Source organism: Mirounga leonina, unplaced genomic scaffold (genome assembly GCF_011800145.1).
Source record: "Mirounga leonina isolate KUSES-001 unplaced genomic scaffold, KU_Mleo_1.0 Mir_170, whole genome shotgun sequence".
NCBI classification, from domain to species: domain Eukaryota; kingdom Metazoa; phylum Chordata; class Mammalia; order Carnivora; family Phocidae; genus Mirounga; species Mirounga leonina.
The window spans coordinates 2426138-2448983 of NW_023270433.1; the positions used below are offsets into that span (position 1 = coordinate 2426138).

At 58.7% G+C, this 22846-nt stretch overlaps 1 protein-coding gene across 2 annotated transcripts in view; it reads right to left on the reverse strand.

Annotated features, from left to right (window-relative positions):
• Positions 1 to 22846, reverse strand: part of COL5A1 (collagen type V alpha 1 chain) — a 148907-nt gene that overhangs the window by 88099 nt on the left and 37962 nt on the right. For both annotated transcript variants that reach the window (XM_035015484.1, XM_035015483.1), the window contains exons 3-4: positions 16803 to 17016; positions 15379 to 15541 (exon numbers count right to left, since the gene is read on the reverse strand). In XM_035015484.1, the coding sequence (XP_034871375.1) occupies positions 15379 to 15541; positions 16803 to 17016 (377 nt within the window). The remainder of the gene's footprint in view (positions 1 to 15378; positions 15542 to 16802; positions 17017 to 22846) is intronic.

A 22846-nucleotide genomic window follows, 5' to 3' on the forward strand; every position in this document is an offset into this window, starting at 1 on the left:
ATCCATCCACCCACCCACCCATCCACCCATCCATCCACCCACCCACCCACCCCTCCATCCATTCATCAGACACCTGTTGGGCACCTGTCAGGTGCCAGGCAAGGGCTCAGAGATTTTTGTGAACTGTGAGTGAAAATGCAAGCTGTAAACTCCACCCTAAACCTTGAGGGCTTGGAGGTGTGCTGTCTCCTTCCCTATCACCCCCAACCATGGGGTGGGGTGGGATTTATTTTTAAAGAGGAAAATACCATATAACCCAGAAATCCCAATCCTATGAACTAAGAGAGGTAAACAATTCACTCAAAAAAAATTGCAATGGGTATTCAAATAGGTCCATGGACACCTATGCTCACAGCAGCCTTATCTACAATAGCCAAGAGGTGGGAACAGCCCAGATGTTGCATGAACAGATAAACAATTGTGGTCTATCCATACATCGGAATATTATTCAGCTATGAAAGGGAATGAAGTACGGACACATGCTACCACCTGGATGAGCCTACGCTGCCAACCACTGAACATTCTGTTCACTGCTGTGGCAGTCAACAGTCCCACTATGTCAGATAGGAAAAGTATGCAACAATTCTATTTCATATTGCTCTCCTCAAGATGTGTCAAAGCAGACAAACAAAAAGAAACAAGAACCATAAGTCTCACGAATGTTACCAAACATTTGATGTCTCCCTGGCAGAGGATCTTTGGGCCCCAATCAGATGGATATAAACTGCCTAATATTATAGTGATTTTATTAATGATTAATGTTAGATGGTATTTACTATAAATCAGGTACTGGACAAGGAAACTGCTGTCACTCCCTTTGGCCCACAAGAACTCTATGAATTCTGTTCTATTAATTCCCATCTGAAGCTGAGAAAACTGGAGCCCTGGGGTCACCTGCCTGGCATACACGGTCACACAACAGGGGAGGCAGGGCCAGCTCAATGCAGCCTGCACAGTATCCATCACTACAAGACATTCTGAGCTCAAGGAGGGAAAGCAACATGGAGGAACATGCCCAATGTTGAAACTATGTCATTAGAGATGGTGCCCAAGAAAGGATAATTGGGGGCTATGCCAGGTGTTGAGGTCCTTGGCCTGGAGCCCATCCCGCCACATGCATATCCATCTATCCATCATCAATCCACCATCCATCCATCCATCCATCCATCATCTATCCACCATCCATCCATCCATCATCCACCCACCATCTATCCACCATCCATCCACCATACATACATACATCTATCTACCACCCATCCATCCATCCAACCACCCACTCACTCATCCAACCATCCATCCATCCACAAGACATCTGTCCAACCATCCATCCATCATTTACCATCCATCCATCCAACATCCATCCACCATCCATCATCCATTCACCATCTATCTACCATCCATCCATCCATCTATCCATCCAATAGCAATTATGGAGCACCTACTAAATGCCAAAGATGTAGCCACAGCCCAGAACCACTGCCTGGCATTGTTCACACTCTCTCTAACACTTTGCGCTTGCCTTGTGCCCCATGGGTAAGATGCATATCCATACCATGTCTTCATCCTGTTGTCATTGATGCCCCTTGAGTCCCATTGTCCCTTTCTGTCCAGACACCTGAGGCTACCCTTGCTCCTGCACACCCACTCTCCCATGGTCCAACAAAAGGCATGTTCTGCTTCTGAAGACAAAGCCATGAGTGAAGCAAGAGAACATGGTAGCCGTGAGCTTGACCCAAAGGAGGCAGTGCTCATTCTGCACATGTCAGAACCACAGGCCCAAACAAGGAAGCCACACCTTCCATCCCCTTCATTTGGTAAAGGTGTGTGAGCCCCTTCCCTGTGCTGGACCCTGACGAAGCTGGACAATGGAGGGCTGGGAGGATGTGTCACTCAAAGTCACTGAGCGTGGATCCCCAGATGGCCTCCTGGGATCTGTGAAGTGAAGTGCCAGCCCCATGCACTGCTCTGAGGGACAGGGTCCATTACCCTTCACTGGCTTCCCAAAGCTTCTGTTGGAAAACTGGCCCAGAGATGGGGTGAGATGAGGGTGACTCAATGGCAGGCCTGGGTGAAAGTCTTAGAGTCCAGAAAAGCCTCATCCTACCTGATCCCTGAGACATGGGTCCAAATTATGTGCCCGCCCCACCCCGCCAATTTGGGTTTGAAGACCACGAAGATGAGCAAGGAGCTCAGAACTCTGGCCAAGCTGACCTGTCTCCACACAGGGCTCTGAAGAGACTCCCCTGAAGACAATTCTGGCTCCCCTCCCTAAGTTCTGCTGCGCTCACTCCTTTGACTGGCAGAGCCGCCCGCCTCCATCCCTCCCTCCATCTCTCCCTTTCCCATCCCCACTCCCTCCTCTTTGTCCCTCTCTGCCTCTCTCCTTTTGGATGTCAGAGGCTCCCGGCCCACACTGTAAACTCTCCGGCAGACGAGAACCATATGACAGGAACAGTGAACCCAAACCACACAGTTTTATTAAGCAACGTGACTTCTAGTTCAAACTTCATCCAATTCAAATAAACTATTTGCTTCTTTCAACTGGCAACTTGACATCTGAATGTATGTTCTCCGAATGCAGTCTCCGGAAGGGAGAGGAGGCTCGGGGGCCTTTGGGGGTGGCCGTGGCTGCCAGCACCTGGCGCTCCCCTCCGTCGAGCCACCGGCACACGGGACTGCAGCCGTCTGGTAAAGGGCCTGCCTCCCAGGAAGGCCAAGTCCTCGGGCCCTGGCCACATGTGGCACATCTGTGTCCCTGTGCGCCGGGGTGTCCCGCCCAGAACCAGGCCGCTGGGCCCCTGCAAGCACGAAGCTCTCTTCATTCCCAAGGCCCACCCTCCACTGCAGACGCCTACACTTGCGGCCAATCATTTTTCCCACAAACCCCCGAGGGGTTTCCACACCAAAAACATGTGCCCCTTTGTTCCGTGGGTGCGTATCTCAAAGGGCCCCTGCACCTCCGTGAGAAGGGGAAGCGGAGGTGTGGGTCCGAGCCTCTTGGAAGCCCCTTGTCCAAAGCCCCTGCCGTCCCCCTCACCTCTTCCCTGCACATGTGGGAGTTTTTCAGGTTGGGGTGTCGGATACCCATGTGCTCTTTGCAGAGAAGTCATCCCCCACTGAACTTTCTCTTGTTGGGACCAGACACAACCCGAGAATCTTTCTCACCCCCCACCCCGTGCCTCGGAGACGGCATGCCCTGGGGCTGGCCCTAATCCTGTGCACAGTGTATTCCGCATGTCCCACGAATGCTCACAAGGTCGTGACTGTTCTGAGAGCATTTTCACGAGGCCTCCTCTGGCGAAACAGGCTCCAAACAGCAGATCCTGAGGTTCCCTCGGCGACCCCCCCTTTCCCAGCAGGGCCCTTCTCCGTGGCCGCTGGTGGGCGATGGTGGGGGCCTGGCACAAAGGCCCCTGCTGCCCACAGCCTCAGCCCCTCGGGGCCCAGTGGGCATGGTCAGCAGGACAGCCCAGGGCGCGGCGTGTCTGTGCTCTGGGGGGACGAGGCAGAAAGCGGGAGCCAGGGGCCGGCATAGGAGGCCCACCTGCGAATACAAGGAGCACACACAGCGAGGCCCCTGGCCTGCAGCTTCTCAGGACCCAGTGCGGGCCTTTCGGGAGCCGAACGCCAGCTCTGTGAGGCTGCCTGAAGGTCAGAGCTGCCGGCAGGGTCCTTGACCCTCTGGAAGCAGTGAGGGCAACCCAGGATTTTTCCGATCAAGTGTCCTCTCGGGTGGGGGAGACTCTGACTAGGAACCCTCAACCAGCCTGGCCTTGACCTTGGAAGAGTCGGAGCCCCCTGCCCCGAAAGCAGCCTAGCAACCCCCAAACGCAAAGACTCATGGCCCACTTGTAACATCTGGAGTTGTCTGGGGCTGCGTGTGTGTGTGTGTGTGTGTGTGTTCACGGGCACGGCACAGGTGTGCACAGGCAATACAGCAGACGACCTTCACGTGACCTTCTAGTCTGGGTGAGCCACTTCTGAACAGAAACAGAAAGAGAGCCTCTGTCCTTAGGGACCCTTGGGAGAAAGTGAAGAGGCATTATCACCTCTGGCCGTGGGGCACCCCGAGCTGCAGTCAGGAGTTATGGGGCGACGGAGGGAGGCAGTGGACACCGGGCCTGGAGCGGATGTGCCCAAGAGTGACTGAGTGCAGCCCGGGGGGCGGGGGGCTCACACCCTGGCCCAGCCACGCTGCCGGCACGGTCACACTCCCACTGGCCCCCGGGGGGGGTGCGGGGAGCCAGGGAAAGGCCACCTGCCAGGCTGCAGGGCTCCCTCTAAAGCCTAGAGGTTCACGCTTCAATGATAGCAGGTACCCTGTCAATAACCAAAACTGTTACTCAACTAGAACCGGGGGCTGTTCACCGCCATTACTACCAACACCAGCATTACTACCAACACCAGCATTACTACCAGCATTACTACCAACACAACCAACATTACTACCAACACCACCAGCATTACTACCAACACCACCAACATTACTACCACCACCAGCATTACTACCAACACCAGCATTACTACCAACACCAGTATCACCACCACCACGCCATCGGCCCTAGATCCCTGACAATGTCTCACCAATGGCTCCTGTAGGAAGGTCTGATGAGTCATCATCTCGCTCATGTAACCAGCATCTTTAAGCACCCCTATCATGAGACTCATGGACACAGAGATGAAGAAATCGGGATCTCTGACCACAAGTCTCAAGCTCTAACGCTTCCCCAGGAGGTGGCAGAGGTGACTGAGTGACTAGCTGCCAGGGTTCAAGGAAGGCATGCTGGGGTGGCTGGCCTCAGAGCTGGGCCCAGGTGGAGGTTCACATCCGTACACAGCCTCTCTGGGGTCCTCCCTTGGCCACCATGTCACCCCTGTCCCCTGGGAGGAGACTCTCCACCCCACCTTGCCCATCCTAGGCTCAGACCCCAGGTCTTCAACTCAGCCTTTGCTGGGCACAGTCCACACCCGCGATCATCCTGCCCTGTGTCCCGAACGCATTATCGAAGCACCACATCGCGCCGCGGTCGCTGATGGGCTCGGCATGCACCGACCCCTCCACCTTCTCCGTAGGAAATGCTTCCCCACCACATCCCCCCGGTCCACACTGGTACAACTCGTTGTTTTGAACCCAAGTGCAGAAACCCACATTCATGCCCACCGAATTTCATTTCTTTGGCTCCAGGGCATGGTCCCAGCCTAGAAGACCTCTCTGAGTCTTATCTGCCAACCAGGAGAGTAACTCGGCATCATCTCTGACAGTCAGGCCTAGCTGGGGTCGCTCTGCACATCCACAGCCACCGGAATGTTCTCACTAACGTGCAGAACACATGCGTCCCTGCTGTGGGGGTGGCAGGGGGAGCACCGGGGGTGGTTTGGAGGCCAGGCTGCTCCGCATGCCCCCTGCCCGCACCCCCCCCCCAAGAAGACTCTGCACCATGATCTACCCTCACTGCAGGCTGTAGCGTGAGGGGCCAGGCATCACGAACAAGGGCCACGTGCCATGACTCCAGCCAGGGTCCTGGGCTACACCCCAAACCTGGGCCACCCCAGCTGCAAACACCCACTACTAGACATAACAGAGACAGGCTGGGTCGGTGTGGCTAACTCATGGGGATAATCTGTGCTCCCCAACTCCTGAGAAGTGGTTTCCAACACAGCCCCCCAGAAGCATTAACTATAGGCAAGCAAAGCCCAGCTCAGCAGAAGGCTGTGTGCACCCAGAGGAAACCACGTCCTCCAGGGTTTGTAGGCCCCCAGGAGGGCCGAGAGTCATCCCTGTGTCCTCAAGCCCTGGCGGCCAGCTGGTCACCCCCAGAACCTTCTCCAGCGTGTTCCTGTGGGCACAGATGGTTGGACTGGCTGCAGCTGGACAGAAGGCACCTGGAGAGGCCTGGAAGTTCCAGCGTAGACCAGAGAGTAGTGGCTCCAGGTTTAAAGTGAATAGCACCAGCACCTGGGCTGGCTGGGGCACGAAGGAGGAGGGTCTCTCTGAGTGGGGCACTCATAGGCCTTGGGGCCCATAAAGAACTAAAAACCCAAGGGCTGGTTGGAGGGGCACCACCAAAACACAAGTTAGTGGGCAGTGGCTCTGTGGGGCTGGAGGCCAAGTCACCTAAAGGGAGGGACAGAAGTCTGACGCCAGAGGCCCAACACCGCTCACCCCTTCCTCTGAGAACTGGAATGTCCTTCTGATCCAGAACAGGGTCCAGACCTGGGCCCAAAGTCTGGCACTGCACTTCCCTGCTGTGTGCCCTTGGGCAGGTGGCTTTACCTCTCTGGACTCCAGGGAGCCCGTGAGCACTGAGGAGCCAACACAACACGCATGTCCCAGGCTGCTCTGCAGAATCGTCCGGGCAATTATCAAGATAAGACTATCAGCCGGAGGTACCCTCCTTAATGCTAGGAGGGGTGTTACTATTATCTGCTTTTCCAAAGAGGACGGAGGGAGGACATTCAGAGGCGCAGCCGCTGCCCCATCCAGGGCCTTGGGTTTTCTGAACAAGCCTCCCAGCTCGGCCTGGTGCCCGGCTCCTCGGACGCCGAGGCGGCACGGTGCAGACCTCGGAGGGCCTGCCCTCCCCAGTGCTGAGAGCTTCCGAACAGAACCGGGGTAGCACAGTGGGAAAATGAGTCTGCGCTGGATTCTCCATGTGCTCAGAGAGGAAGACCTCCAACGAGCGCTCCGCACAACCATCAGAGGCCCCAGCGCCCTGCCCCCAAACACAGGGACATGCACTTAGGAAGGGACCACCCAACAAATGTGCACACGGACGCCCCAGTATCAGAGGCTCTCTATCCCAAGGTGATGTCACCCTCTGGAGGCCCAGGGATGCTGAAGGCCCATAGCCAGCCTGGGGAGCCCCTCTGCCGCCCATGCAGTATGCCCCTCGGGGGTCCCACCGCACCCCACACCCTCACAACTGCAGCCCATGGGCTGGCACTCTGCTGGTAAGGGCTGGACGCTAGCACCCCCACCTGCCAGCTGGGCTCGCAGATGTCCCTCTAACTCTCACACCTGCAACACAAGGACGGTAAAGATAGTGACAATCCTTGTCATCAACAACCTCAGCATTCACAGCTCCCCTCCCCCAGCGTGGTCCGGAGAGTCTCACAATTGGAGGCCCTCACACAGCATGGATGTGGAGGGACGCCCAGCGCTGGGACCGTCGTCAGGCCCCCTCCCCCAGCACTCACAAGCCTGGCAGCCCCATCTCCTGCACGAGGAGACACAGTCCCAGGCTAGCCCCAACCCGTGCAAATGGTAAAGGGAGGTCAGGACCACGATGAAGCCTCCCCACGCCCCCTGACAGCTAGCAGCAGTAAAGAAAAAGTCCCCGGGGCCCCCTGCCCTCTGGTCACCCACACGGGCAGCTCCCAAGCTCGGGCATCACTGCAGGCTGGACCGCAGGACTCTGCATCCAGAAGCATGGGCCACAGAGTCCTGCCCCTCCAGGAAAGCCGCCGATCCTCCCCTGTCCACTGATGGGCCCTAGCCCGTGCCCGCTGCAGCCCTGCAGGTGACCTTGAGGTGACATGCTCTCCCTGGAGCCCCGGCGCCAGTCCTCCCCAGGGACCCGCACATCAGAAAGTCATTCCACAGGTGCCTGGGTGGCTCAGATGGTTAAACGTCTGCCTTCGGCTCAGGTCATGATCCCAGGGTCCTGAGATCGAGTCCCGCGTCGGGCTCCCTACTCAGCGGGGAGCCTGCCTCTCTCTCTGTCTCTCTGTCTCTTATGAATAAATAAATAAAATCTTTAAAAAAAAAAAAAAAAAGAAAGTCATTCCACAAGCCTGGACTCCCAGCCCTGCATCAGCCCACGGGGCCGGCACAGGGGCCGGCGGCTTAGAGTTTCCATGGAACAAACCTGAAGCCCTCTCAGGCCAGGAAGCAGGGCCTGCCTGACTCTGTGGGGTCTCTCTGACCCCTCCTAGCCGCCACCCTCCCAGCTGCTTGGCTCAACAGGGATCATGAGGACCCAGCACAACCCCGGCCAGCTCCAGGAGCATATCCTCAGAGCTCGGTCCCCACCCCAAGCACCCTGACCACTCAAGGCACAGCCCCATATGAAAGCCCCTTGGCCTGGGCACCAACATGAGACCCGCTGCCGCCCTGCTCGGGCCAGCCTGTGCGAGGCAGCTACCCCAGCCGACGTCCAGCTGGTCACTGGCCCCCAGCCCGCGGGCCGCTGGCCACTGCGCAGGCAGAAGTCCAGGCCCAGGCTTGCCCACTGCCCAGCCCTTCCTGGACCTGAGCTGGAGACAAAAATATACCTCAAACCCTCTGCATACTGTCCTCATTGGCCAGGCAGTCGCCCATCCAAGCCAGGAGCCACGCTCGGGGCTGCCCGTGACCGCCCCCTCCAACCGGGAGAGCTAACCATCCTGCCTCCTCGGCCAGACCCGACTCAACAGCCCGAGAAAGCCTCCATTTGAAACCAACCAGTCATGCCCAGAGACGAGCTCTTCATTAACCACACATGCCCTATAGGAATTAATGGGTAAACCTCCTTCCACACTGCCCGCAGGGGCGGGTTAAATAGCGACCCCAAAACATAGCTCCAAGTCCTGCTCCCCAGACTCTAGGAATGGGACCTTATCCGGAAATGGAGTCTTTGCAGATGTAAGGAAGTTAAGGGTCTTTCAAGACGAGACCATGCTGGATTAGGGTGGGCCTAAATCCCATGATAAGTGTCCTTAGGAGAAAGACAAGGGGCAGACAAACGAGAGGAGGAGAAGCCGCGTGCAGATGGGAGCAGAGCCTGTAAGGACGCAGCCCGAAGCCAAGGAACCCCGGGGCCACCAGGAGCTGGGGGAGGCAGGAAGGACCCCCACCTAAGGTCCTCGGGAGGGAGCTCAGCCCTGCTGACACCTTCATGTCAGACCTCTGGCCTCCAGAACTGGGAGACAATCAATTTCTATCTTTCTGAGCCACCAAATTATGGAGACTCGTGGGGACTGCAACATCCCTGCCCTTCCCAGGAGTTCGGGAAGGTCCCCGGGAAGTGGGCAGAGCCAAAGACCCGGTCGAGAGGCTCCAACCTTGCTCACTCCTGTCCTGCAGCATCCCTTGGGGTCCGCCTGAGAACTGCATCAGCAGGCACAGGGCTGGGCCTCACACAACGGTAAAGGCAGGGAGGTGCTCTCAGGGAAAGCTCAGACGGGCACTGAGGAGGGGCAGGGTCCTGTGGGTCTTGGGACGGAGCAGGACAGAGCACGACGGACCAGGCCCTTCAGGTGCACTCCGCCTGCTGCGGGCCCCACCCAGGACATGCCATCGGCAGCCAGAGGGCCTGGGTTTGAGCTGCCCACCCTCTCCCCCAGGGCCGTCCCTCGGGCCCATGACTTAGCCCCGGGAGCTCCCACATCTCCATCTAAAGTCAGGGCACACGGGCCTAGAGCAGGGACAGCATGCCATGCAGACAGGGGTCCCCCCCTGCTGCTCCGCGTGCCTGGGAGGCCCTGGGACTCAGTGGGCCTGCACACGGGGCCACCGCCAGCCCGGGCAGGGCAGGGGTGGGGGCCCCGGGCTCAGAATGGCCTGCACTGTTGTGCCAGGACAGCAGGAGGACCCTGTGTGGCACAGCCCCGGACTGTGGCACCTATCTCGCAGCAGGGCAACAGAACAGCCTGGCAGGTATTCCAGATGGAGCCATGGTCCCTGCCGGGTCCGGCTGCGGAGGCTGGTTCTTCCTGTTCCCAGCATGGGTCTAACTGGCAACACCAACTGCAGAAACACCCCTGGACCGGGAGGGGGGCGGGGGGGCGGGGGACACGGGGGCTTTACCGGCAGCACCCCAGAGCCTCGAGCCACAGTGTCCAGGCGTGAGCTCAGAGCTGGCCCCACCAGCCCCACAAATGCACCACCTTCCCAGGATGGGAGAAGCACACTCTAGAACACACTCGCAGTTCCTCTCCACAGAGAAATTTGGGTCAACATGACAGCACTGCAGGGATGCTGATGGAAACAGAATGAACGAAAGTGCTGCTTCCCAGCCCCAGAGAGAAGAGATCCTCCAGCCAACAGCCTCCAGGGTCAAGGGCCCGGGGGTCCCAGGCCTACAGCTCCCCAGTCACAGCCCACGTGCTCCACTGGCCCTGGGTCCCCCACGTGCACCCCCCGCATGCGTCCCGTGGCAGGTGACGGGATGGTCCCTGGAGGGGCCTGGGAGCTCCGAGGTCGTAGCCCGGGCGGTGAGAGCCAGGATGTGGACCCAGGCCTCCAAAGCCAAGCCCACCGCTCTCTCGCCTTCGAGACACTGATGCTAGGAACCGTGCACACAGAGGGACAGTGGCTCTGCGCTCCCCAGAGGGGTCCCAGGCTGCCTCGTGGATGGCCGAGAAAGCCCAGCCCGGCAGAGGTCCACTCCTGCTCCAGGAAAGCTGCATTCCAGGAAAGAACAGGTCAGTGGAAAAGCCAGGCCTCTGGAAAATGGGAATCAGGGATGAGGTAAACCCTTGTCTTTCCAAATGAAAGGTGGGTGGACAGACGGGAGGACCGTCACTCGGGTGTGATGCCATCTTCTTCCCGCCGGCACCCAGAGACGTGCAGAGAAAGCCCCAGTTTACAGTCTGTTTGGTCTTGTTGCCCCTTGAAACATCCAACAGCTTAGAAGCGGGTTTGGCGCCGGGCTCAGAACTCCTGGCTCCCTGTCCCCTGGGGTGGGCCTCCCTCTGTTCCCGGCTCACCAGAGAGGAGAGTCCTCCCACCACAGAGGCTCGCCCCCCAGCCGAGCCCCACCCTCCAGACCCCTCCACCTGGAACACCCACCAGCTCCAGGCCCCACAGAGGAGCCGAGGGTAGGGAGGGGGATGCCGGTCCCCCGGATCAGCCCGTGTTTCCGAGCCAGGGCCGGAGAGAGTGCTCAGCAGGCTGGGCAGGGAGGGCCAGCTCTGGCCTGCAAACGGCTTGTGCTGGCTCCTCCTGGAAGGTTCTGGGGCTTCATTGACCCCACAGGTCAGGGCACTCTGATGTCCTGGGAACCCGTGTGGGACCACAGGAGCAAGCACCCACCGGCATCATCGGGACCACCCGGGATTCACCCTGGCTGGGGAAGGTCGTGACCCAGTTTCTGAAGTCCCAGTTTCGTTGGTCAGGTGGACAGAGAGATGCACGGGCAGCCGGGAGTGTGGCGCCCGCCCTGCAACGTGACACCAGAGCAGGACTGTCAGGCTCCCGGCAACAACAGGTCCGGGGACCCACCCTGCTCCCCTGCAGTTTTGCTGGGCGACCTTCTGCAGGTTCTTCACCCTCTCTGGTGCCAACGTCCCGGGAGTGGCGAGGGTTGATGGCAGGGCAGAGCACTTGGCGGGTATCGTCGCGGGCCCGGCTGGCCAGTGCTGACCTGGCTGGCCTCCTACCCAGCCCTACCACGGAAGGAAAACAACCACTTCCCAACTCCTGCCAGACATAATAGCTTTCCCTGGCACTCTCGTCTGTGTTTCCAAAAACACAAAGCTCGTTCCTAAGCCCTGGAAGAAAACAAGACTTTTTCCTGCATGGGGAGGCCCACAGGACCCCTCTTCTAAAGAACAGCTCCCCACCTCCCCTCAGCCTGCCTGGCACCCAATCCACCCAGGACCCCAGGACACAGGCACATCCCAGGGGAAGGAACGGGACATGGGACACCCAGCTCCGCAGGGATACCAGGGTGAACAGCGCCCCAGAGCAGCCCTGCAGAGCGTGCAGAGGGTCTGGGGCAGTGTGGTTCTCTGGAGCCTGGAGGGTGCATTTTACTCAGATTCCATCCAGAGTGTGGGCCTCCTCCACCCATTTTCCAGATGAGGACATTGGGCTTGGAGAGGCTTAGCAATGGGCTCCAGGTTATCAGCTAGAAAGGAAGCGGTTGAGGCCCAAAGCCCGTGGGACCTTTGCATGCACTTCCTCCTGGGTTGGCTTCAGGAGGGACTGGACTGTCCTGTCCCCTGTCCAGCAGGGCGGACCCGTCACAGGCTCACACCGGGGCTGGGAGACCAGGGGCTGCCGACCTGCACAACCAAGCCCAGGGTCCGCACCTGGGAGGAAGGGTTCACTGCAGCTCCAAGTCCCTATGCCAGGCTCTCGCCCTGGACGGCACTTCATTTTGGACAAGGGGGTTTCTGTGGGGCCATGTGCACCCCAGGAAAAACCCCAGTGCCCCAACAGGCTCTCTGGAGTTTAGTAAACCCCTGTCTGGACGCAGCACTCAACACAGTACTCAGTGTGTGTGCCCGTGGTGATGGGCGCCCCCACCAAAGTCACCCCGAATCCTTCCAGCTCACCCAGGCCCTTGCAGAGCTGTGGGACAAAGTGGCACTTAATGAGGGAAAGATGTCCTTCCAGCGGAAGAACGTGGCGGCTGGAGAAATCGTTTTCAACGTGCCGCCCCCCCTCCCCAGTTTGAAGAGCTTCTAAGAGAAGCCCAGTGGTTCACATGGGGAGTGCCGTTATTTGGAATCTGGTGGAAAGCAAAAGAGTTAAGTCACTTCTATTTCAAAAGAAACAAAGACTCTTCCTCTCTTGCCCTGAGGCCCAGGGTGTCTGGGCCTCGAAGGCCAACGCACCCAGCTCGGTCACTGCCCCGTGAAGAGAAAAGCCAGACAGGAGGCTCGGGGGCCACTGTGCCACTGGCCTTCGTTGCGAAAGCCAGGTCACATTTTCCAACGTGAGCAAGTCTAGCAGCCAGGAAAGTCCACGTCTGGGAAAACACCAACACCTCGCAGGCCCCAAAACCTCCCGCTCCTGGCAGCCACTCTGGCTGGAACAGCAGGAACACCGCGGCCGGCCATTCCAAGCACGTTCCTGACCTGCGCCTCGATGCAAGGCCGGCCCGCCCCCAGCCGCACAGGGAGGCCTGCGCTGCCCCCCACACGCGCACCGCGGGCCCCACGTGGCCGCCATCCCACGCTGCAGACGGGGACCCTGAGTCTCGGACAGGCCAAGCAGCCCAGCCAGCGTCCCCCAGCGGGGTTCAGGCCCTGACCTCTCCCGGGGCTTCCCTACAGCAATGCAGTCTTCATATCTTGTGCTCCCAGGAAAATAGCTCCTTCTGGCTCAGCCAGAATATCCAGGAAGTAGTATTTGCTTTAGGATCCCAAATTTTTTTTTTTTTTAAAGGTAGAGAACACTTGTTCCGGCCTCTTTACAAAGACAGGCACACCGTGAGCCCAGCCGAGGCACGAGAAATGACGCGGATTTCCACCTAGCACAGAAAAGCTACCACACAGTAAATGAATCCAAACCCGTGAAGCCACAGCCCAGCATTGGCACACCTCCCGCCTCCAGATCCAGAACTTCAACCGACAGGAAGAAGGCCAGTGTCCGCAGTGACCCTGGCTCCCCATCATGAGCAGGCACCCACGTAGCTGAGCCCAGGTGAGCCCCCAACACCCCTCAAGGTGCCATGACTAGTCCCCACGTTAGACAAATGAGAGTCCCCAAGCTCAGCAACGTCACCTGCTTTACCTGGATCCTGCCACCAGCGAGGGATCTGTACCAGCGACAGCTCAATCCCAGCCTGTGTGACCCCCGTGACTCCCAACACCAGCTCCCCAGGAGAGCCCCTCAGCCACGCCCGGCCTGGCTGACAGCCCTGGCCATCCTGCAATTCACCCCAGGTCTCTGGGCAAGTCGGGTCAGAAATGTGCCCATGGGGTGTGTCTCCAGAACTTGTAAAATTTGGCAGCACCAGAGGGCTCCAGGCTCCCCCCTGCCCTGCTGTCCCAGGACACGCCAAGGGCGGCCATGCCCAGCAGGGCCCACGGACCCACCTTCACAGGCTGGCTCCCCAGCCTTCTCTTAGCGGCCCTCCCACCCCATCTCCGTGTAGACGTGTCTATTCTGGGCCTTGCTCGTCCATCGTCCCACATCTCCACCTGCCTTGACACGGAACTCAAATCAAAACCAAGCTACTAATACCGTCGAGCGCCTACTCTGAGGGTCGCCATGTGCCACAGCCCCAGGAAGTACCGCGTTCATGATCCCACTGCACAGACAGGAAAGCTGAGGCTAAGACACGGCAGGGCAACTTGCCTGAGCCTCCAAATCCAGCACACGAGAGAGGGGGCTTGCACCGGGCAAGCGCCCTCCTGAGAGGTTTTGTGGTCATGCCACATGCACCGTTGTGACTTTGCAGAAAGATGAGACTTTGGAAAAGTCACTCTTCACCTGCTCAGCAGCAGACCCTCCCCACCGGCCAGCCCTGGAATCTGCAGAGACATCACTCCATCTAGAATAGAAATGGGAGTAACAAGCACGCAGTCTCTCCCTCTGGGGCCCCCGCAGTGCACAGGGATCCGGTCGACACCTGACCAGCCTGGGGGTCTCCAATTCACCGAGTAGATGCACGGGCCCGGACACCCTACCTCAGGTATGAGCACAGGGCTGGAGGGCATGGAGCATTCCTCTCAAACATGGCCAAGTATGTGCACAGTCCCGGGAATTTCGAGAGGAAACGCTGCCCCAAGGATGAAATCCCAGAGCTGGGAGAGCCCTCAGACCATCCAGCATGGTGGTTTGCAAACACACTTTAGCCACAGAGCCCTGGGGGCAGCCAACGCTCCTTCCACAAAGCCCGAATATGTAGAAGAAAGAAGTCCAGCAGAGGGGTCCTGGCTGTCACCTCGCCCAAGCCAGGGAGACCACCACCGGTCACCTGAAGTGCCTTCTAGAATGCAGATCCCAGGGCCCTGCCACAGGCCTGGGGCCCCGGCACCTCAGGAAGCAAAGCCTAAGCATCTGAACATTTAAGATCCCCAGGGGGTGCGACTGCACTCCGCTGGGGCACCTGGAAACCGCTGGTCCCCTGCAGAGCTGACCTGCTTCTGCAGGACAGAGTTCTTTAACGCTGTCTTATACTGAACCCCAGTCTTCAAGGGAGAGAAATGCAGGACTCTGCAGGTTGAAGTGGGGGCTCCCAGGGCCCACTCTGCTCAGCCCCCTTCTCCGTCCCTGAAGCATTTCCCGGGGAAACCGGGTCCCAGGCTGCAGGTGGGCCCCGCCAAGGGACAGCACCTCCGAAGGGTGGCGGCTCGTGCCTTCCTGCAGCACCCCGGCCTCCGGTGCTCCCAGCCCCAGCTGCCCCCTTCCCAGGACCCTCAGACACCAGAAGGCAGGAGTCCACGTGTGTCCATGAGCCCCAGACCACGCTCACCAAAGCCCGTGCCCTTCCCAAGCTCGTCCCTGGGCCCCTTGGACAAGGGTGGACGCGCTGTCCTCACAGAGCCTCTCCAGTCCCACAGGCCACAAACAGGCCTCGGGATGGCAGCAGAGGCCGCAGCCAACAGGAACCAAGGCCACGCCAGAATTCCCGCTGTCCCCGAGAAGGAGGCCGCATCCAGGAGGGACCCCTCGCCAGCGCCGGTCCCAGGTGCCCGTGGGACAGCCTCCCCTCGTCTTACCTCGAACACTTCCTCGTCCAGGATCCGGGTCCCAAACACGATGATGCCGTTGACATCTATCATGGGGTGGTCACTGCGGGCGAGGTGTTTGGTGGTCTTCTTTTTACAATCCAGGATCAAGGTGACATTTTTCTTGTGGATACTGAGAGCGATCCTGTGCCACCTGCGAAGAAACAGCCCGGGCAGGTGAAGAGGCCTCGTGTCACAGAGGACCTGCAGCAAACAATTACTTCTTGCACGGTCGCGGGGGTGCTGGGCAGCTCCTAGCCCAGCCTCTGCCATCAGACCAGGCTGGCCACGGGTCTGTTAACCTGAACCCCGTAGCAAACTGCAGGCTGCTGGAGAAGACAGGGTTTGCCGGGAAGTGGGGGGATGGATGGATCGATGTGAAGCTCTCCGTGAGAAACACAGGGACCACATCCTGAGGGGCTTCCAAGATCAGGCCCACGGCCTCAGATGTGTTCGCCATGAAAGAGCTGACTTTCAAACTACCAGGGTTTAGGTATGCCCCCAGTAGAAAATTCTGGAAAGATTTGTCTTTTTTTTTTTAAATCATTCACTCCCACATCTAATGTGTCCATATCCTGAAGGATATCATACGTCCTTTAAAGAAGATGTGGTATCTATACACAACGGAATACTAATCAGCCATCAAAAAGAATGAAATCTACCATTTGCATCGATGTGGATGGAACTGGAGGGGATTATTCTAAGCGAAATAAGTCAGTCAGAGAAAGACAATTATATGATTTCACTCATATGTGGAATTTAAGAAACGAAACAGAGGAGCATAGTGGAAGGGAGGGAAAAATAAAACAAGACAAAATCAGAGAGGGAGAAAAACCATAAGAGACTCTTAGTCATAGGAAACAAACTGAGGGTTACTGGAGGGGAGGGGGGTGGGGGCTGGGGTAACTGGGTGACGGGCATGAAGGAGGGCATGGGTTGTAATGAGCACTGGGTGTTAGATGCAATTGATGAGTCACAGACATGTACCTCTAAACCAATAGTACACTATATGTTAATTAATTGAATTTAAGTAAAAAAATTAAAAATAAAATAAAAGGATATCATACATCCTTTCTGGAAGGAGTCGGGTATAACCGCACGATCTTCGATGTCCCTTTGAGACTCGGAGCCTAGCATTTGAGATACTTTAGTGCATTTGAAGGGGAAGAGGAGACCCAGGGAGAAGTAAGGGCCCCCCAAAGACGCAGAAGACAACCCAAGACCAGGATCCAGGCCTCCGGACTCGAGTCCAGTCCTCTCTCGGCCTGGTGCCCACCTGTGTGCATGGTGGGACCATCCTGCTTTTTTATCAGGTGCATCCTGCCATGGGTCCCTTGCCAGCCAGCAGACTTTAGGCGGCCTGCCCGGACCCCCCAGCAGGAGTAGGACAGGGTTGCTGAGCAGTGCCCACTTACTTGCCATCGGACAGGTTGATGCCCCTGAAGAGGGGGTAATCCTCTGGCCCTGGTTTCCCCGTGTGGTCCTCATAGAGGAAGACCGGAGAGCGGCCCATCTCCAGGCCGATCTGCTGGATGCCCTGCTCATTGTAGATGGAGACCAGGAAGGCCTGGCTGCCTTTCTTGGCTTTCACAGTGGTTAGAATGGAGAAATCCTCAGGAAATGAAGATGCTGTAACAGAAGACAGAGATAAGAAGGCAGTCAGGAAGCCCTAACTATACCCAGCCACAGCTATACAAACAAACCTGCTCGGGGACCTGGCAACTTTTGGTGCATATGGTGGTGCACAGCCATCTGCTGCACATCTGCCCCTTGATCAAACTGTTCCTGCAGCCCTTCCCTATCACCACATGACCAAGCCTACCCTCTTGGAGGCTCAGTACAAATACAAACCTGACTGGTTCTTCCAGCAGTGAGTCTTCAACGTCATCTCCTCAGTTCCTATACCTCAATACATCTGTGTATAAATCCTAATTAGAACCTCCTAGAATGTCAGCTCCCTCTGGGCAGGGGCTGTTTTCAGATGCATCTCCGGATGTACCCTCCATAGCGCCTAAGGCTATACCTAGCAGATTGTGTCTCATTGAGTGCCCTCAGGAGGGAGGGGGAGAGAGAGCAGGGAGAAGGAAGGCCCGAGTCAAGGGACCACATCTCCGGGCTAGTATGCAAAACAGAAGATAAGTAGAAAGAAATCGAAAGACTTCAACCCAAATTTTAAAAAGGAAGGAAAAAAACAAACCCCATATGTTAATGGCAGGGAATGCTCTTTAAAACTCAGGACAGAAACAACACGAGGTCATTAACGACCAGGCCCACACCAGCCTGCCGAGAGCCAGCGCGGGCCTGCCCTGCCTGTTCCAGATCTCCCCACGCGCACGCGCCCTTCCCCGCCATGGATCCTGCTGGCCCAGAGAGCGTGGCGGGTCCCTGCACAGGGGAGCCACCCGGAAACATTCCGCAGAACCGGCCAGAAGGAGCGGCATCCGGAGAGGTGTTGGCATGAGCACCCTCACAGAAGAGGGGCTGTGAACCTGGCTTAGGGGCCTGGATAAGGAGCGACCCTGTTGTCAAACCGGTAACAAGGTCAAGCAGCTGGCCCCAAGGCCTGTGGGGCTGAGCTGGGGGGAGGGCAGCTTCCAGAGCAGACGCTATCCGTGGGCGCCCTCTGCTGATGGAAGCACCGTGCGGCCAGGCAGCTCGCCCTGCTTCTGCTCAAGGGAGCAGAGAGCCACAGGGTGCCATGCTGGGGACAAGGGGACCTCCAGGGCACCAGGCCCAGGGTGTCCTAAGACTCCCGGGGGGCAGGAGGAAGGGGACCACCCGCTGTGGCTTCTGTGACCTCTGAAGGACTCAGGGTGAGGAGATGTTGCCAGGAAGAGCCAAGGGCAAGAGAGGCCACGGCTGCTCCCATCAGGGAAACCAACTGGCCCCCAAAGGCCAGCTCAGAGACTCGTGTGAGGTCCCAAGGCGGAGACAGAAGGCCGCTTGAGAAGTCCACCCCACGGGTCCCAAAACCCCAGCTAAGGTGCCCACGGGGGGACAGAGGCCCGAGGACCCCAGCCCCAGGGCTCAGGCTGGGGTCTCCCTCCCCCAGGGGAATGGGCAACACTGGGCAGCGCGGCCACCTGTCCCAAGACAGGCCGAGTCAGGCCGCCCTTCCACATGGACGGGAAGCCTTTGGGAAGAGGTGTCCTGAGATCACCACAGTCTCAGAGCCCTCGGCTCCACGCTGTCCCTCCACTCGAGGGACGTGAGGGGAGTCAGAGGGGCATCTGCTGGGCAGGCCAGAAGAAGCCCCCACTGCAAGGCCAGGGCAGGACCTTGGGGCCCCACTGGGTCCCTGGGGGTGAATGGGCACCAAGGGGCCCAGGGGATGTTTGACCTGAGGCACCCGGAGGCCACTGCCCACATCCAGGGTGGCAAGGTTACAGTCCCTCGCTCTCATCTCGAGGGTCACTGCCCCATCCCCAGCCCAAGACGACCCCACGCCATATACATCCTGTCTGAAACACAGAGAAGAACGGGGAACGAGGGCGCAGCCTGGGGAGAGCCATGGCCCCATCTCTCCAGCTCGTGAGGACGCCGTGTCCCAGCGTTCACACCTTCGTGAGAGCAGATCTCAGCTCAGAGAGCCTGAGAGGATAAATTATGTCTGACATGAATCTCCCTGCTGGTGAAATAATATTGGCTTTATTGTCACTCCAGAGATGGCCTATTCCGGGCGTGACGTGAGCCGGACGCTGACACGCTCCCTGACCCGTGCTTTCTGGGCTCTTTGTGGGACTGCGTCTGGGTCCCACTCTTCCTACTCGATTTCTCAAAGTCACGGGGAGAGGCAGGTTCAGCAAGAGGCCCAGTTACTTCCTTAGGTCATTTCCTTTTCCCTTCTCTGAGGCCAAAGGGCACTGCGGCCATTTGGGTATACAGTAGGAACTTAATAAAGGCATCACTATTAAACTGAATCCTACTAAGCCAATGGCTTCTGGACAAGATGGTCTGCTGGACGGGGGCTGATCTGGAGCGCCAGGCCCGCCTGGAGGGAAGGTCTGGGGCGAAGGCCAAAGGGGGCAGGGGGACATTGTCATATCCCAGCCCTGCTTCAGATCCTGAGCATGAAGGGAGTCTCAGTGGCCCTGAGGTTACCAGACGGAGGACAAAATGGAGAGAGGACCCCAATCCGAGGCACGAGAACAGAGGAGGGGGCCAGTGATCATGGGGAGGCCTGCTGTGTCCTGGGGCCCCAGGAAGTCGGGGCAGCCCAATGGAACACACAGCCTCCTGCATTCAGGAGGATCCACGATGGCATCTTCTAGGGTCTCAGGCCTGTCCTCCCGTCACACGATGTCCCCCCGCAGGCAGAGGGTGGTGAGGACCGGAGACCCCCAGGCAAGCAGGGTCACCCTCTCTGGCTTGCCCCCCAAAGCATCCCAGTTCTGGGCTCTGCCTTCGTCCTTACAGCCTGTCAGGGCCACCCAGTGCCAACTGTCAGGAAAGGTCCAGGCCTACAGTTGAGCTGACCTCAGGACCCAGGCCACTGAGTGTGAGCGAGAGGAGGAAGACCCCTCGGAATCAGGGGGGCGTGAGTCTCCATCTGGCTAGCAGGTGCAGACACCACGGAACTGCCTACTTGCCCCCCTGGAAGGAGAGCAATCCCACTGCAGGGTCCCCCACTGTGCCACCCTGACTTCCCAGTCCAGGGAAGCTGGGACTGCAGACCATCCGTACAGAGCTGCCGAACAGGTGAGCGGGCGCAGTGGGCGCCACGGGTTCGCCCACGTCAGGCGCGGGCTGGGGGAAGAACACGTCCCCACAAAGGATCCCCAATAGCCGCTCGGCCTTGGCCACCGAGCGCTCCTCCATGAGCCTGCGAAGGGGGCCCTGCGTCCTCGGAGCAGCTGGGCAACTCTGGGGTCTCCTCGTGATGGCCATGAGTCACCCAGACATGGACGTCCCTTTGCTCTAAGACTCATTCAAACATGTTTACACTCAGCTCTGGCCGCCTGACCACCCGGCCCGTCCAGCAGACACAGGCATCTCCCCCGACCCAGAGACGGGCCTCCCAGTGAAAAGGTCAGCCGGAGTCCAAGAGAGAAGGGACAGAAGCCATGTGTCTCCTCAGACCCGAGGCCACAGTCACACGACACTGGCCTGGAAGAATGTTCCCTGGCCGCTTTCGCGGACTCCACACTTTGGGATTTGGAGAAGGGACCCCCTCGAAATTCCTACTCAGATCAGCCCGAGGCCACCTCCGGCTTTATTTGGCTTTGATGAGGCGCTGGTTCTGCCTGGACCCGTTCCACTTCTCACACTAATTGTGACCAGAAGACCCTGTCAGAGCGTTTACACTCTAAGTGTCTAATCAAGTCCCTAATTTGAGAGCTTAGGGAAAACGAGATCTGAGAAACTATGCCCTGTCTTACAGCTGAGGGATCCACACTGCATCTGCCATCACGAGTCTATCTTCTGGGATCCCTGCAGTTTTAGGAGGGCGGGGCAGACTCTCACCCTGAGCTGGGAGGGCATTGGGGGTCAGAGTGACGGCAGATCTGTCCCAGGCAGGACGCCTGGCTTGCCCAGCGCGGCCTGGCCGGGGGACAGCACTGTGCATGCCCCGCACAGCCGTCAGGGCCTGAGGCAGCCACCCCCTGGAGCCCTTCCTTTGTGCCCCTCAGTCTCTAGGACAGGGGACGGAGGGACGGGGGGACGGGGGGCAGGACGTAGGCAGCTTCTGGGCGGAGATGAGAGCGAGCATCTGGTGGATGATTCTAGAAGACAGGCTCAGCCCCATAGGGGAGGAAGTGCTCTGGGACGTGTGGAATGTTGGCCCTGACAGCAATCTGTGGGTTATAAGCCAGGGGACCTGACAGTGACCTGGTCTGCAGCCCAGGGCAGCCGGGCACGCAGAGGTGGGCTCCCGGGAGGTCTGGAGGGGACCCAGTGCCCCTGACTGACCTCATCTACCCGAAGTGACCTTCTTGAATAGGGCCGATCCAGCCTCTCTCAGGGACAGGCACCTAAGGGCCCCGTGGATTAAAGGCAGGCTGAGTGCAAGGGGCATCGGAAGCAGGCACAAAGCCCCTGAAAGAGCGTGTCCTTCGGGACCCTCTGGGGACGTGGGAGCACAGACACCACGACTTGTCCAAAGACTGCCCAACGTCGGGGTCCCAGCCAGGTCACCAAAAAGTGATGCACAGTCTTCTACTGATGACAAGGGTATTATAGCACATGAAACGGGCACCTGCCCAGGAGAGCATGACTGCCTGGTCCCCTGGCCCCTTTCTGATCTGAATCACGAGCTCATTTAAGGCGGCGGGGAGAAGTGATCCATCATGGGCTGTTTATCCACATTCAGACAAGCCCTGAGGGTTTGCCTGACCCTGGGGTGTGGGGAGGGGGTGTCACAGTGTCCACAGCTGGGTGACAGGGACAACTGGGACGCCACATCTTAGCAGCCAATGTCGCCCCCTACCCTGGGCATGTAATTCCAAGCAGAGATCTGGCGCTTGGCGATTGCTTCTCAGGAGAAGCCTGCACCCTCTAGCTGGGAGCCCCGATGCTCGATTCCTATGTCTCTCCAGGTCATTGCCCCCAGTTAAGCTTCCGTGTGGGAGCGCTTCCTTTCCCATGACCCGGGGTCTCTCTCAACCACGTCACAGGGGAACTAGCCATCACCTTTTTGCATGTGGAGTCCTGGCAGCCTGTCTACATCTGGAGACACACCTGCTCAGAGAAGCGAGGGGAGCAGATGAGGCCTCGCGGGCCCACACTCACTGGTGGGTGGGGATGGCCGCTGAGCTGCTTTCACTAGAATGAGACCACAGCAGGCTCCTCAGAAGGGCTTCCTGGAAAACCAAGTGTGCTTCTGCCGCCATACGGTCATCCCGCCCTGCGCCCTGGCTGGAGGTGGGGGGGTGGAGCCATACCCATACCCAGCATGTCCGTCCCCACCACCCCGCACCCGGGACACAGGCTCAGGTCCCGCCACCCGGGACACAGGCTCACCCAGGACACAGGCTCAGGTCCCGCCACCCGGGACACAGGCTCAGGTCCCACCACCCCGTACCCAGGACACAGGCTCAGGTCCCACCACCCGGGACACAGGCTCAGGTCCCACCACTCTGCACCCGGGACACAGGCTCAGGTCCCACCACCCGGTACACAGGCTCAGGTCCCACCAACCCGGGACACAGGCTCAGGTCCCGCCACCCCGTACCCAGGACATAGGCTCAGGTCCCACCACCCGGGACACAGGCTCAGGTCCCGCCACCCGGGACACAGGCTCAGGTCCCACCACTCTGCACCCGGGACACAGGCTCAGGTCCCACCACCCGGGACACAGGCTCAGGTCCCACCAACCCGGGACACAGGCTCAGGTCCCGCCACCCCGTACCCAGGACATAGGCTCAGGTCCCGCCACCCGGGACACAGGCTCAGGTCCCGCCACCCCGTACCCAGGACACAGGCTCAGGTCCCACCACCCGGGACACAGGCTCAGGTCCCG